The sequence below is a fragment of the Lontra canadensis genome, unplaced genomic scaffold, assembly GCF_010015895.1.
Source record: "Lontra canadensis isolate GAN:19392208 unplaced genomic scaffold, GSC_riverotter_1.0 scaffold12, whole genome shotgun sequence".
Taxonomy (NCBI): Eukaryota; Metazoa; Chordata; class Mammalia; order Carnivora; family Mustelidae; genus Lontra; species Lontra canadensis.
Window position 1 is genome coordinate 7573793 of NW_022631006.1, and position 14618 is coordinate 7588410.

At 38.1% G+C, this 14618-nt stretch overlaps 1 non-coding gene and 1 gene segment (V, D, J or C); both read right to left on the reverse strand.

Moving 5' to 3' along the window:
• The window catches only part of LOC116867075, a 470514-nt gene that overhangs the window by 359160 nt on the left and 96736 nt on the right, over nucleotides 1–14618 (reverse strand). Inside the window, 1 exon segment of the C gene segment in view lies at nucleotides 5919–5924. Within this exon segment, the coding sequence occupies nucleotides 5919–5924 (6 nt within the window).
• Nucleotides 1659–1801, reverse strand: LOC116867588. Its single transcript, XR_004382633.1, has one exon. It is a non-coding gene; the product is annotated as a small nucleolar RNA SNORA67 (small nucleolar RNA).

The window sequence follows — 14618 nt, forward strand, 5'->3', positions numbered from 1 at the left end:
TTGAAATAGTACCCTCCTGTGGAGAGATAGGAAAGTGATTTACTTTCAATAATGTTTCTCTTTCTCCCAATTTCATTGGGTATGCACAAAAATCAAGATTTAACTAGAGTCTAATGACCTTTTTCAGAAAGGAAAAGGAAAACACATTCTTCAAAAAATCATTTTCAGACAGAATACAGCAGATAAAGGAAATATCATCTTACAATTTCTGGTATCCTTAACAAGCATGTGAGCAGTACTGTGTCTGCAAACTGTATTTCTAGATGTGTGTGTGTGTGTGTGTGTGTGTGTGTGTTGTATTGTGCTTGAAACTACAGTATATTTTTTGGGTCAATATGGCATAGGTAAGCACCCGGTCATAAACCTATTTTTGCCAAATTAAAGATGAATAACCCTGTTGTATATTACTTTTTTTTTTTAAGATTTTACTTATTTACTGGAGAGAAAAAGACAGAGATAGAGAAAGAGAGGGCAGTAACAGGGAGGAGAGGAAGAAGGAGACTCCCTACTGATCAAGGAGCCTGTTGTGGAACTTGATCCCAGGACCCTGAGATCACAACCTGAGCCAAAGGCAGACACTTAACTGACTGAGCCACCTAGGTGCCCCAACCTTGTTGTATATTACTTAATTAAGAATACTTTTCTGATATCCTATTGCATTACTCTTCCATTAGGTCCCTGATTTATGACCAGCAAAGTCTTCAACACATAGTATTGTGATTACATTTGTTGGATTCCCCTACAAGTTCCTTGACAAAAAGATCGTACCATTTTCACCTTTGTGGCCTTAGCAATTGCTAGGCAGAAAAATGTTGATACATAGTTAACAAACTATTGAATGAATGTGTGAGAGAGTGTGTGTACATTAATCTAGTGATTCAAGTATGTATATATTGTGATGTGAATGTAGTATGTATTCAGATCTCATAAAATCTTGGGTAAATAGCATCATGGTTGTTTTAGCTACTGCTCATACCCATTAGTAAAGATCACTGGTGTTGGCCATGTGACTAGTTGCATCCAAGTATAATGAGATTTTGTTTGGTATGAAGGGTGTCCAGGTGAATGTTTTTCCTCCTTCTCTGCCATCTTATGCTCCATCTAGTAACTACTGAGTTTTAAGTACTGTATCATCCTTTTGTCATGAGTTATATTAGTCATAATTTGACAGAATTAAGCCACACTATTTAACTACTCATATTCTTTTTTTTTTGCCTCAAAAAGTGACATTTATTCAAAGAAAAAAAAAAAGAAAAAAAATGACAAGATGTCCATCCCTTGGATCCCTTCCCTCCCCTCTCCTGCTCCTCTTCAGCCCCCCAGACTGTACCCTGGGTGGGGCTAATTAGCAGGACAGCCCCTCCGATGAGGTCAGCAACATTGAGGGGCATCTCCTCAATGGAGGTGTTGAAGAAGGTCTCGATGTCTTGAAGAGTCCTCTTGTCTTCTTCTGCCACCCTGTTAATAGCCACATCCTTAGGGCCAAATCATCCACCAGGACCTATTCTGTGGTTATAGTTTTCCCTGTTGGTGGGAAGGTCATAGTTGATGACTAAAGAAACCTGCTGCTCATCAATGCCTCTGGTCTACGTCAAGGGAGAGGACACATCAGCATGAGCTTGAGGAGGGGACCCAATCGAGCCGGAAGGGACTGGAGTGAGTGTACACAGCCGAAGGAAAACAAGGGAAACAGAAATGCTCTCTCCCGCAGCAACCGCAAGTATGCCAGATTTTCTTCCAGGTTGTAACTTTCCTGAAGAGGGACACGAGCAGGCCCCCTAGAGAGGGAATCAGCTTGCATAACTACTCATATTCTGAAGTAAAATGGAATCACTATCAACCTTAGTCAGTCGTCGAAGAAATGTTTATTTTGATGCCCATTATAAATGGATCTGTTTGTAATCATACATTAAAACAAAAATAAAAACTAGTCATGCTCAAACAACACAATGATCTGTCTCACATATAATTGTTACTGATCTTCAAGTTCAGCTGCCCATTGCTCAAAAGTCCAGTACTCAAGAGATGAGTTTTGACTGAAAAGGAATATGAACTTTATTCAGGAGGCTAGCCACGTGGGGAGAAGGCAGACTTTTGTCCAAGAGATTTTATTAACGGTCTAAAGAGGTAGCCCAATAAAGATTTGTTTGGGGGGAGCTTGCCCACTTGTCTTTACACACAGAGAGTTAAGTGAGAAGCATGAGAACTAGAATAGTGTTCTGAAGCTAGAGAGGAAAGGGCTGAGGTCAACTTTTGACCCTCGGGGCATTTCCCCCATTTCTCATTAAAAAGAACCACTGAGTCCCTCAAAGGCATGCAGCCATGACAGCCTTTTGGCCCATGTGAATGGTCCTCCCCTGGGTCCGCCCTGCAGAAGAAGTGTGGTAGAAGGAAACAGAGTTCATGGTGCCAGTTCTATATTCTTTTCAGTGCCACAAAGTTTCTCAAGGGAGCTTAGAACTCATTAAAACAGATAGCATGTTGAATATTAAAAAAAAATTATACAAAATCTTTTGGTGGTAGAGGAATACATTCTGACTAAATGTTTGATGTCAGAATCAGACATATTTAGATTGATACTGCACCACTGCCATTTACCAGTGAGGTGACATTGGTTTACTTCACCCACTCATCTAATAGCTTCCTATGCAGTAGAATGGGGCTTAAATTACTTATTCCTGTGTATGTCTTGTGTATGTCTTGAGGATACACTGGGATTATGTACATAAATCAGACTGTATTTCAATCAACCTATTTAGAGGATTCCCTATAACACATCTCTACTCCTCATATTCCTCTGCAACAGGTCTTAGCAAAAGGTCCAGCTGGGTCCTTATTCGGAAAAATCCAAGAGCATGTCACAATCATCCTAAGTGAAAACACCCAGACTGTGTGAACATCCTGCCCTCTGACAAGGGTCATGTGAAGAGATAGGATAAGCACACAAGATCCAATTAGTCACCTTTCCCTTTTTAATCAGTTGGTATACAAAGTACTGAAGTAGGTCAAAAGAGGTATTTTTGATTTGGTAAACTTAATAAACTATGCATACAACTAGCAGTGCTATCAACCTCTCTAAAAACTTTATATAAATCAACTCCTTTAATTCCACTGACAACACTAGGAGGTAGCTAATATTAATCTCATTTTTACTGAGGAGCAAATTAAGGTAGAGAGAGGTTAAGTAAGTTCCCCAAGATCATAAAGCAGTCAAGCTTCAAATCTAGGCAGATTTGAATCTATGCCAAAAAATGCATAAACTTGACCATCTTAGATTACTGTCTCTCAGGTTGTGTAAACTTGGCCACGAGGTGGTCAGCAGACCAAGAGCATCACCTGGGAACTCGATAGAAATGCAGATCTACAGGTCCTACTGAATCATAGTCTGTAGTTTAACAAGATCCTCACATGATCAAAATTTGAAGAACTCTGATAAGGAAGTGGAAGAGTGACCACTCCAGATCATTGTGTTCTTTGCAGAAAATAAATATGCATCCAAGGATCGTGGTGGATTCAAGAAAAGTAATATACACTTACTTATTAAAACTACCTTGAATTTATGAATATTCTAATATATAGTTCCTCTTAAAGCAGCTGTAGATCTTCATCTCCTTGACTTGCTTTCTCAACTCAACCACTGAGATATTTTTATTCCCTTAACTTAAGTCTGTAATGTGGATGCTGGAGATATCTTGTGTTTTTATCTCCTAAATCTTGGCCTAGGGAAATTTTTTCTATCCAAGGCTGAGATTACATCTCTTCTTTCCAAGAAAAACATCTCATATCTTACTCAATTTATTCAAGTCAACTTGTAGCTTTACACAGTTCTGAACATGGTTTCTGTGCAGAGCTAGAGCTTCATTTTGGGGTCTAGGATTTAGTGCCTTTGGGTGTTCACAGGTGCTATTAATTAATTAACTGGCCTGTGTTTCTAGCTGACTCATCAACACCACTCTCTCTAACTCTGTTTTATATGAATAACTGTACATTGTTAGCAATTCAAACCCCTGACCAGATTGCAATTTTTTATCCAATCCATCTCAGAAATAGTGTACATTTTACCCTACCCACACAATGAGGCTCATCCCATCTTTTTTATAATTCTTTGAGATTCTTATTAGTTGATCAATGGACATCTTAATTTTAGAATACATTTTAGAACAACTCTGTGAGAGGTAAGGTAGGTGAAATTGTCCTTTCAGAATAGAGGAGGAAACCTGTCTACGATTGCAGATTAGGGATGAATAGACAAGAGTAAAAAAGTTGGTTTCCTCTTGCCTCTTCGTTTTAGGGCACCACAGAAAAGCAGAAAAAGGGAATGGTGAGATGGGACAAAGAAAGAAATGTCCATGTACTTATGGAAGAAACTAGAGTAAAAGTAAAATACTCACATGGCACCTCGGGTGGTACACATGGTTAAGTGGCTAACTCTTGGTTTCTGCTCAGGTCATGATCTCAAGAATGTGAGATATAGCCCTGTGTTGGGCTCAGCAGAGTCTCCTTCAGATGCTCCCTCCCTAAGCCCCTCCCGCTCATGTTCTCTCTCTCTCTAAGATAAATAAACACATCTTAAAAGAAAGTAAAATATTCACATTGCAGGTCCCTTTCATGCAAGGGTGGGGAATAAGTTGATAGAACCAAAATTTAGGAGATGGGAAATTATGAAAAGCCATTGCTGTAACTCAGTGTGTAGGCCTGATTGATCTAAAGCATCACATTATATAATGTCAAAAAATGAGAGGATAAACTAAGTTACTGACATGGCTGATGCAGAGGAAGAGAAGTTGACAAATTAAGGCATAGGTAGCTACATTATCAAATATATATATTTGCATTCTGAGATAATTTTTTAAGACTCAAAAATATTTGATTCACTGGGGTTGCTTTTTCAAAACACCTGTTGAAGACAAGTTTGCTGCCTCAACACTGGGTATCACAACTCCAGCAGCAGGATGGGAAACAGGTTACAGGTGTCCAAAGGACACAGAACACAGAGCCTGGGAGGCAGAAGTGTGCGGGGAGCTCTGAGTCTCCTTATTAGCAAGGGTTGCTCTTAGTTTCTCCCTTCTTTTCCCTCCCAAATTAAATTTATTACAAATAGGATATTGGCCATCCTTCCTGGGATTCTGCTTATACCTGTGAAACATACAAAGAAACAGGAATAGCACCTTCAACCTCTCTCCTGCTTTGACACGCAGAGTTCGAGAACCCAGTTCCCTGTTGATTGGCAAGGCAGCATAAGACATCTAAGTTTAATCTCACTATAGAATTTAGACCATTTTTGTACCCTTCTTGCAGGGAACCCTGGATGATCCCAAATGAGCATGACTATGTTACTTCCCTTAGCTTGTTGGGAAAGTCTTTGATAGCTTCGGTGCCCACATCCAAGGCGAAGCCTCAAGATCCAAGCTGCGGACCCCAGGGTCTTTTCCATTGGTTCTGGCTGAGTATCCAAACCTAAGATGCTTTAAGTTCAAGATCTTAAACTTCAAGAAAACTTTAATTTAAGAGAAATTAAAGAAAGGGAAGGAGAAACACACAAAGAGAAATTAAATATAAACAAACACAGCAAAATAATGGCAAACTATATTTATGTGTGTGGTTATGAACACAATCAGAGATAAGCTCCACTCTTTGCCAACAATCATCCACACAAACTGTAAATGGTGTCACTCGGATCTATGAGTGGAAGCACAGACATGACCCGCTTGGAGAGGATTCATAAATATTAAAAATATTATCCAATATGCAGTAAATTGTTTCTTTTAAGTGGGGTATTCCAAATAGAAGACTTCTGCCTTCAGGCTTATGGAGACTCAAGAATCTCTTGCAAGGCTGAGAATTCTTCCTAAAGTCACCAAATAACCTTCTCACTCTGGGTCTTACTAATTCTAAAAGAATTGTTAAGAAACAATGACCTGCCCCTCCCATTTCCCCCCACCCCTCCCCACTCTCCCCTGCTCTGGGACCTGGAGACCCTGCTCTCCTCTCCTGGCCACTTTCTCTTTCCTATTTCCTACCACAAACCCTCTCTTCAACCTCTACCGCTTCCATAAACTGTATACATTCCTGAATAAATTTACGATTTTCAAAACAAGCCAGAAAAAATATAGCTTTCTTGCCAGACATCATCCTTTACATTTTGAGGCACAGACACACCACTTGCTCAAACACAAGTGAGAGGGAAGGAGAAACACACAAAGAGAAATTAAATATAAACAAACACAGCAAAATAATGGCAAACTATATTTATGTGTACAAATAAATATATATACGCAAAATCCCATCCACATAGGTGTGTGTGTATATACTTTCCCATCATATCAAGGTATTAATGCTTATTAACACCCCAATGTTCAACAGGCATCAGAGTATATCTATCTGTGTGATTGGATAGCTGAACAGTCATATGTGCTGAGTTGTTTCAAAGTATTTCTCCCAGTTTTCTCTATTTCCCTCTGTCCTTCCTCCACCCTGCCCATCCTTGACATGGGTATACAGGAGAATATTCCCATGATATCATACATTTAAATTATTTGGCTTAAATTTACAACCAGGGATAGTCAGAACTTACTCTCCATAATGTACTAGGTGTGTGATTATAGAAAAAGTTAGTTATGTTTTCTGGGCCTTCTGTCAGTTAAATGAGAAGTGAGCACGTTGTTCTATTGTTATATTGGGATGCAGTCCATGAAAAGTAAAGGGAAAGTGGATACGTTACAATAGAAAAGGGTCATATACTCTCCCATCCACTCCATTCTGAACGTATGTGCTCCTGGTATGCTGGTTCTGCTAATCCATGGCTACTCTGAGTCATGGTTTACTGTTCAGCCATCATTTGTTCCTAGGCTTGACCTTCTACGTGACTTGAAAATTCTTGTGTTTGATCTTCAGAGGCTAAGGGAAAGCACAGTGGCACAGTTCCCTTAATAATTAGTGTTGTTCCACCTTGTGTGAAAACATGTTACGTGTTTACCAGTTACCTCAGAATATCCTAGTGCAGTTCAGCATGTGTATACAGCATTCATTTTGTGGCAGATCATCATAACTGGTAATTTTTTAAAAACGATTTTGTTTTTATTTTAGTTGAGAGAGAACATGAGTAGGGGGAAGGGCAGAGGGAGAAGCAGGCTCCCCGCTGAGCAGGGAGCCAGACGTGGGACTCTGTGGGATCATGACCTGAGCCAAAGGTGGACAGCTAACCGACTGAACCCCCCAAGTGCCCTTGTAACTGGTAATTTTTTAAGAGATAAAAGAATAAAATTGTTTCTTCTAAGCAATGCTTTACTTGTTTTCTGTTGTTGTTTAGCAGCATGTTCTATAAATAGGTATCAGTAAGATCAGATCTGTAGATAGTATTGTGCAAGTCTACTATATTCTTTCTGACTTCTGACTATGTATTGAGCACAAAGGTCTGCAAGTGTAATTATGGATTTGTCTATTTTTCCTTTCAGTTCTAACAGTTTTGGCTTCCAGTGTTCTGAAGCTCTATTGTTAGGAGCATACACATTAACATTGTTACGTCTTCTTAAGTATGTAATATCCCTCTTCATTTCTGAAATATTTCTTTTTCTGAAGTCCAATTTGTCTGACATTAATATAGTCTTCCCAAATTAGTGTTTGCTTGGATGTCGTCTTCCATACTTTATTTTTAATCTTTCTATGTCATTATATTTAACATGGGTTTCATGGAAACAGTACTGAAGTGGGTTAAAAAAACCTCGTACTTAAATAAATAAAATTTTGAAAAAAAAACTCGTACTGGCAATCTTTGTCTTTAAACTTTTTTAAGTTTGTGTACTTAGACTATTTGTGTTTAATGTAATTATTGATGTGGCTAGATTTAGGTCTGTTATTTCATTGTTCACTTTCTGTTGGCATCCTCTGTTTTTCTTCCTCGGCATCCTGTTACCTCTTTGCTATTCGACTTTTTCTTTTTGTAGTATATTTTTAGTGGCTTCCTAAGGATGTTTTAAATGTATGTTTTAAAGAATCACATTGGTTGCTTGTTATGGACTAATATGTCCCCCCACCCTAATTCACTTATTGAAACCCACCCCCTAATATGATGTTAACCAGAGGAAGCTGTTAAAGTGGTAGTTGGGTCTTTAAAGATTTTAAAGATTAGGATATATTTACATGTCCTCAAGGCAATGGATCAAACTTCTGACGAGACAGAAAACATTGGAATATGTACCAGAGGTAGAAGGACCAAGTTTTGATAAGAGGGGAAACAGTTATTTCCAGTTTTATTGGAAAGAAGGAGGACAGGATCTGTTTAGATTGTAACAATTTTTTAGAGTGTGATGGCAGAAAGTTGAAATGTTTATTAATTTCTAATGGAATCTTATTTGTCAAATAAGATTTTGAAAGCAAATTTGAAAGCATTTGAAAGCAAATGGAGGAAGTTCTGGATTAGGAAGTCTGGGGAGTGTGAGAATTTTTGAAATAGTTACAGGAAATGACAGTGGGAGATGATTACAGAGAATACTTTTGAGGCAACACTGGGGGCCTGGTTAGTGTTAAAGATGACAGCATGTCTTAATGGCACCAGTCTGCACACTTGTGTGATTATTTTGAACTCTGCTTATCAGAAAAAGCATACATTAGGAGAAGGCAGATACTGATCTATAATTAGGAATTAATAAAGCCACTGATAGGACACAGAACTGGGGAGAGAAAAAATTGGGTAATGACTAAAAGTTGATTGAAGTAGGGCCATGGAATTCAGATGGTGTAGATAAGCAAATAAAAAATAGGGGGCTCCTGGGTGGCTCAGTCAGTTAACTGCCTGATGCTTGATTTCTGCTCAGGTCATGATCTCAGGGTCATGAAATTGTGCCCTGTGTGGGGCTCTGCTCTGTGTGTGGAGCCTGCTTGGGATTCAGTCTCTCCCTTTCCCTTCCCACCCTCACTCACCCCTCTTGCTCTCTCTTTTTCTAAAGAAAAAAAAAATGCTTCTGAGAAATAACATGACATGAAAGGGATCCAGGAACCAAATGGTCATATATAGCCAAAGAATAAGCCAGTGGATATGGCTGAATGTAAGCATGTGAGTTTTTAGAACTGATGTAAATTTCACTGGTGGAGCAATATCTAACCAGAGAATTATCATGGGATATTTCTAGAGTGTGGGCACAGGAAGTAATGGCTAAAGGGGATTATAATTAACAGTCTTTACAATTGATTAATTCAGGCTCTCTCTGAATGGCCCATGTGGACACTTAAGTTCATGTGGTATTTTAGATTATACCGGAATTCTCCTGTGTTATAGCCTTCAATATATAAGGAAAAGTATCTGGTGTTTATAAAGATGCAAAAAGAAGTGGGGAAAGTAGGGGTGAGAGGTATAGAGACAATGGTCTGGGTTTTGTGGGTGGTGGTGAAGAGAATGCTGTTCTGTCTAAATCTGAGGTGTTTTAGGTGAAGGAGAATAAGGAGCAACCACAAGAGAAAGAGTCATGCTTGGTTAAGGCATGTGGAAGCACTTTCCACAGGGGCTACTGGATGTCTGTTTGCAACAGATTGGGAATTTAGCGGACACAGCAGAAACTTTTCATTGGAGGGTAAGAGACAGTTATGTTAGCTTAAAAAAACAAGATCTCTTGGGGCCTCATTCCTCTCTGGAAAGAGTCAATCATGGGAAGAACTGGACGTGCTTGCAAGGGGTCCTAGTACAGAGAATCACAGCCACAATAAGATTAGCTGGTGCTCAAGTCTCTCAGCAGGTGTCAAGAATCAGCAAAATCTGGCTATCTAGCTGAATCAGCTCTCATACACTGCATTTCATCCCACTCCAAAATCTGCATCTGCTTCTAATTATAGATAGAAGCCCTAGAGAAAAGCATGTCTACCTCCCATTCAAAACCCATGTGGCAGAGGACACACCTGGAGCACAATCCCTGAAATCCCACTATCGCTGCCCTCATTGCTTGTACATAATTGCCTGGATCTCAGCAACAGAAGCTGTAATGTGCGGGGAGAGTGTGGGATGTCCATTCTGGATGACTGTGAATCTTCTTTCTTTCCCATCTATTCCTGTTAGTGTTAAGGACCTGACTCTCCTAATTTCTTTCTGAACATCATTCCTCTCTTATATTCTTTTGCTTCTTATTTAACATGAAGCCCAAAGGCAACAATTCCAAAACTCTTTTATAGATGCCATCGAGCAACACATTCCTCTCTCTTCCATTTCAACATCCTGCCAAATCCAAAGACGGGCTGAACTCCCTCATACACCATCATAACAAACTGGAACCACACACTAGATTCTAGGGTACTGTTAATTTGGGAAAGGTGTTGGCTAACAAATCCCATTGACCACATAATATACCATGATGCCATGGGAGTCTTTTCAGGTTATGGCAGGTTTTGCTTGTCCCCTACAAATAGTGAATTTACTTCTTCATCCTTCTAAACAGAACCTGGATGTTCTTTGAGCTATCAATATTCCTAGATAAAAACACATATTTTGCCAGGCCTTTACTGAGTATTATACATAAGCAATGAATCTTGCAACACTGCATCAAAAACTAATGATGTAGTTTATAGTGCCTAACATAACACAATAAAAAATTTTTTTTGTCTTATGCTTTTTCTAAGAGTTTTACAATTTAACATTTTACATTTGTCTGTGATACACTTCAGGTTGATTTTATTAACTTAGTTTTTATGAAGTGTGAAGCTTAAATCGTTTCATTTTTCTTGCTGATGGAGGTCCACTTGCTCCACCACCATAGATGGAAAAGATTATCTTTCCTCCATTTAGTTTCTTTGGCACTTTTGTAAAAGAAAAGAAATTCAGTCTGGTATATTTGTGTAGATCCATTTATAGGTTCTCTAGTTTTTACATTGATCTATATCTCTATCTCTGCACCAATAACACATCATTTTGATTACTGTAGCTGTGGCTTGAAGCCACATAGACTGATTGCTCCCACTTTATTCTTCTTTTCTCAAGATTCTTCTAGGTATTCTAGTATTCTGCCTTTTCATATAAATTTTAGAATAATCTTGCATATTTGTATAAAAAACCTTGCATGGATTTCAACAGGAACTATGTAAAATGTATTTATCATTTTGAGGAGAATTGACATATCTATCATTTTGAGTCTTTTAATTTACAAACACAGGAGGTATCTTCATTGGCCTTCTTTGATTTCCTTCATCAACCTTTTGGAGTTTTCAGCACAAAATTTTGATAAATGTTTTATTAGATTTACACCTGGGAGTTTGGGATCCTTTTGAAGCATTGTAAATGGCAGTATTTTTTTAATTTATGTGTTCACATGTTCACTGCTAACATATAGAAATGCATTTGACTTTTGTATGTTTATCTTGTATCCCATGACCTTGTTGAACCCACTGAATAGTTTTAGGATATTTTTTGTATATACATCGGAATTTTCTACATTAGACAATAATGTTATCTACCAGGAGTGGAAGTTTTACTTCTTTTCTGATCTATATGATTGTCTTTACTTGTACTTACCTTACTGCACTGGTTCGTGCATCTAGCATTATGTTGAATTAAACTGACAAGTGTGAATATCCTTATCTTTTTCCTGATCTTAGTGCAAAAGTGTATAGTATTTTACTGGTCAGCATACCATTAGCTATTGAGGAAGTCCCCCACTACTCTTATGTTACTCAAAGTTTTTACCATGAATGAGCATTGAATTATGGCAAAAAAAAAATTTCTTCATAGATTAACATGATTATGTGATTTTTCTTTTTTAGTCTGTTAATGTGGTGGATTCCATCAATTAATTTCCAAGCATTGAAGCAGACTTGAGTCTCTGAACAAAAAATCCATTTGCATTTGGTATTATTCTTTTCATATATTGATGAACTCTACTTGCTAATATTTTGTGAAGAAATTTTGTGCCTATATTCACAAGGGAAATTTCTCGGCAGTTTTCTTTTCTGTATGGTCTTCGCCTGATTTTGGTATTGGGGAAATACCAGCTTCTTAAAATGAGTTAGGAATTACTTTCTATTTTCTGGAAGAAACTGTAAAATTCATGCTAACTCTTCAGATTTTTAATAGAATTTTCCAATTAAGCCATTTGAGTCTAGAGATTTATTATTATTATTATTTAACATTTATTTTTTCACATTTTAACTTCAGCTTTTTTATGTGTTTTAAATAAACATAATAAAATTATATTTTCAATGAGTTTTATAAATGAATATAGGAAATAAATACAAAAGGCTAATATAAGTATAACAGGACAAAATTAACAAGAAAGAAGAGTAATTTCTTAAAGGTATTTTAGCAACATAATCTATCCTTGAAATAAACATTCTTTTTTTTTTTTCCTTTGGTGCAGGGCAATTCAATTCTTTTTTTTTTTTTTAATTTTATTTTTTATAAACATGTATTTTTTTCCCCAGGGGTACAGGTCTGTGAATCGCCAGGTTTACACACTTCACTGCACTCACCATAGCACATACCCTCCCCAATGTCCATAATAACCCCACCCTCCCTCTTCCAACCCCCCTCCCCCCAGCAACCCTCAGTTTGTTTTGTGAGATTAAGAGTCACTTATGGTTTATCTCCCTCCCAATCCCATCTTGCTTCATTTACTCTTCTCCTATCCCCTTAACCCCCATGTTGCATCTCCTCTCCCTCATATCAGGGAAATCATATGATAGTTGTCTTTCTCCGATTGACTTATTTCGCTAAGCATGATACCCTCTAGTTCCATCCACGTTGTCGCAAATGGCAAGATTTCATTTCTTTTGATGGCTGCATAGTATTCCATTGTGTATATATACCACATCTCCTTTATCCATTCGTCTGCTGATGGACATCTAGGTTCTTTCCATAGTTTGGCTATTGTAGACATTGCTGCTATAAACATTCGGGTGCATGTGCCCCTTCGGATCACTACGTTTGTATCTTTAGGGTAAATACCCAGCAGTGCAATTGCTGGGTCATAGGGTAGTTCTATTTTCAACATTTTGAGGAAACTCCATGCTGTTTTCCAGAGTGGTTGCACTAGCTTGCATTCCCACCAACAGTGTAGGAGGGTTCCCCTTTCTCCGCATCCTCGCCAGCATCTGTCATTTCCTGACTTGTTAATTTTAGCCATTCTGACTGGTATGAGGTAGTATCTCATTGTGGTTTTGATTTGTATTTCCCTGATGCCGAGTGATATGGGGCACTTTTTCATGTGTCTGTTGGCCATCTGGATGTCTTCTTTGCAGAAATGTCTGTTCATGTCTTCTGCCCATTTCTTGATTGGATTATTTGTTCTTTGGGTGTTGAGTTTGCTAAGCTCTTTATAGATTTTGGACACTAGCCCTTTATCTGATATGTCGTTTGCAAATATCTTCTCCCATTCTGTCAGTTGTCCTTTTGGTTTTGTGAACTATTTCCTTTGCTGTGCAAAAGCTTTTGATCTTGATAAAATCCCAATAGTTCATTTTTGCCCTTGCTTCCCTTGCCTTTGGCGATGTTCCTAGGAAGATGTTGCTGCGGCTGAGGTCGAAGAGGTTGCTGCCTGTGTTCTCCTCAAGGATGTTGATGGATTCCTTTCTCACATTGAGGTCCTTCATCCATTTTGAGTCTATTTTCGTGTGTGGTGTAAGGAAATGATCCAATTTCATTTTTCTGTATGTGGCTGTCCAATTTTCCCAACACCATTTATTGAAGAGGCTGTCTTTTTTCCATTGGACATTCTTTCCTGCTTTGTCGAAGATTAGTTGACCATAGAGTTGAGGGTCTATTTCTGGGCTCTCTATTCTGTTCCATTGATCTATGTGTCTGTTTTTGTGCCAGTACCATGCTGTCTTGATGATGACAGCCTTGTAGTAGAGCTTGAAGTCTGGAATTGTGATGCCACCAACTTTGGCTTTCTTTTTCAATATTCCTTTGGCTATTCGCAGTCTTCTCTGGTTCCATATAAATTTTAGGATTATTTGTTCCATTTCTTTGAAAAAAATGGATGGTACTTTGATAGGAATTGCATTAAATGTGTAGATTGCTTTAGGTAGCATAGACATTTTCACAATATTTATTCTTCCAATCCAGGAACATGGAACATTTTTCCATTTCTTTGTGTCTTCCTCAATTTCTTTCATGAGTATTTTATAGTTTTCTATGTATAGATTCTTAGTCTCTTTGGTTAGGTTTATTCCTAGGTATCTTATAGTTTTGGGTGCAATTGTAAATGGGATTGACTCCTTAATTTCTCTTTCTTCTGTCTTGTTGTTGGTGTAGAGAAAGGCAACTGATTTCTGTGCATTGATTTTATATCCTGACACTTTACTGAATTCCTGTACCAGTTCTAGCAGTTTTAGAGTGGAGTCTTTTGGGTTTTCCACATATAGTATCATATCATCTGCAAAGAGTGATAGTTTGACTTCTTCTTTGCTGATTTGGATGCCTTTAATTTCTTTTTGTTGTCTGATTGCTGAGGCTAGGACTTCTAGTACTATGTTGAATAGCAGTGGTGATAATGGACATCCCTGCCGTGTTCCTGACCTTAGAGGAAGAGCTTTCAGTTTTTCTCCATTGAGAATGATATTTGCAATGGGTTTTTCATAGATGGCTTTGATAATATTGAGGTATGTGCCCTCTATCCCTACACTTTGAAGAGTTTTGATCAGGA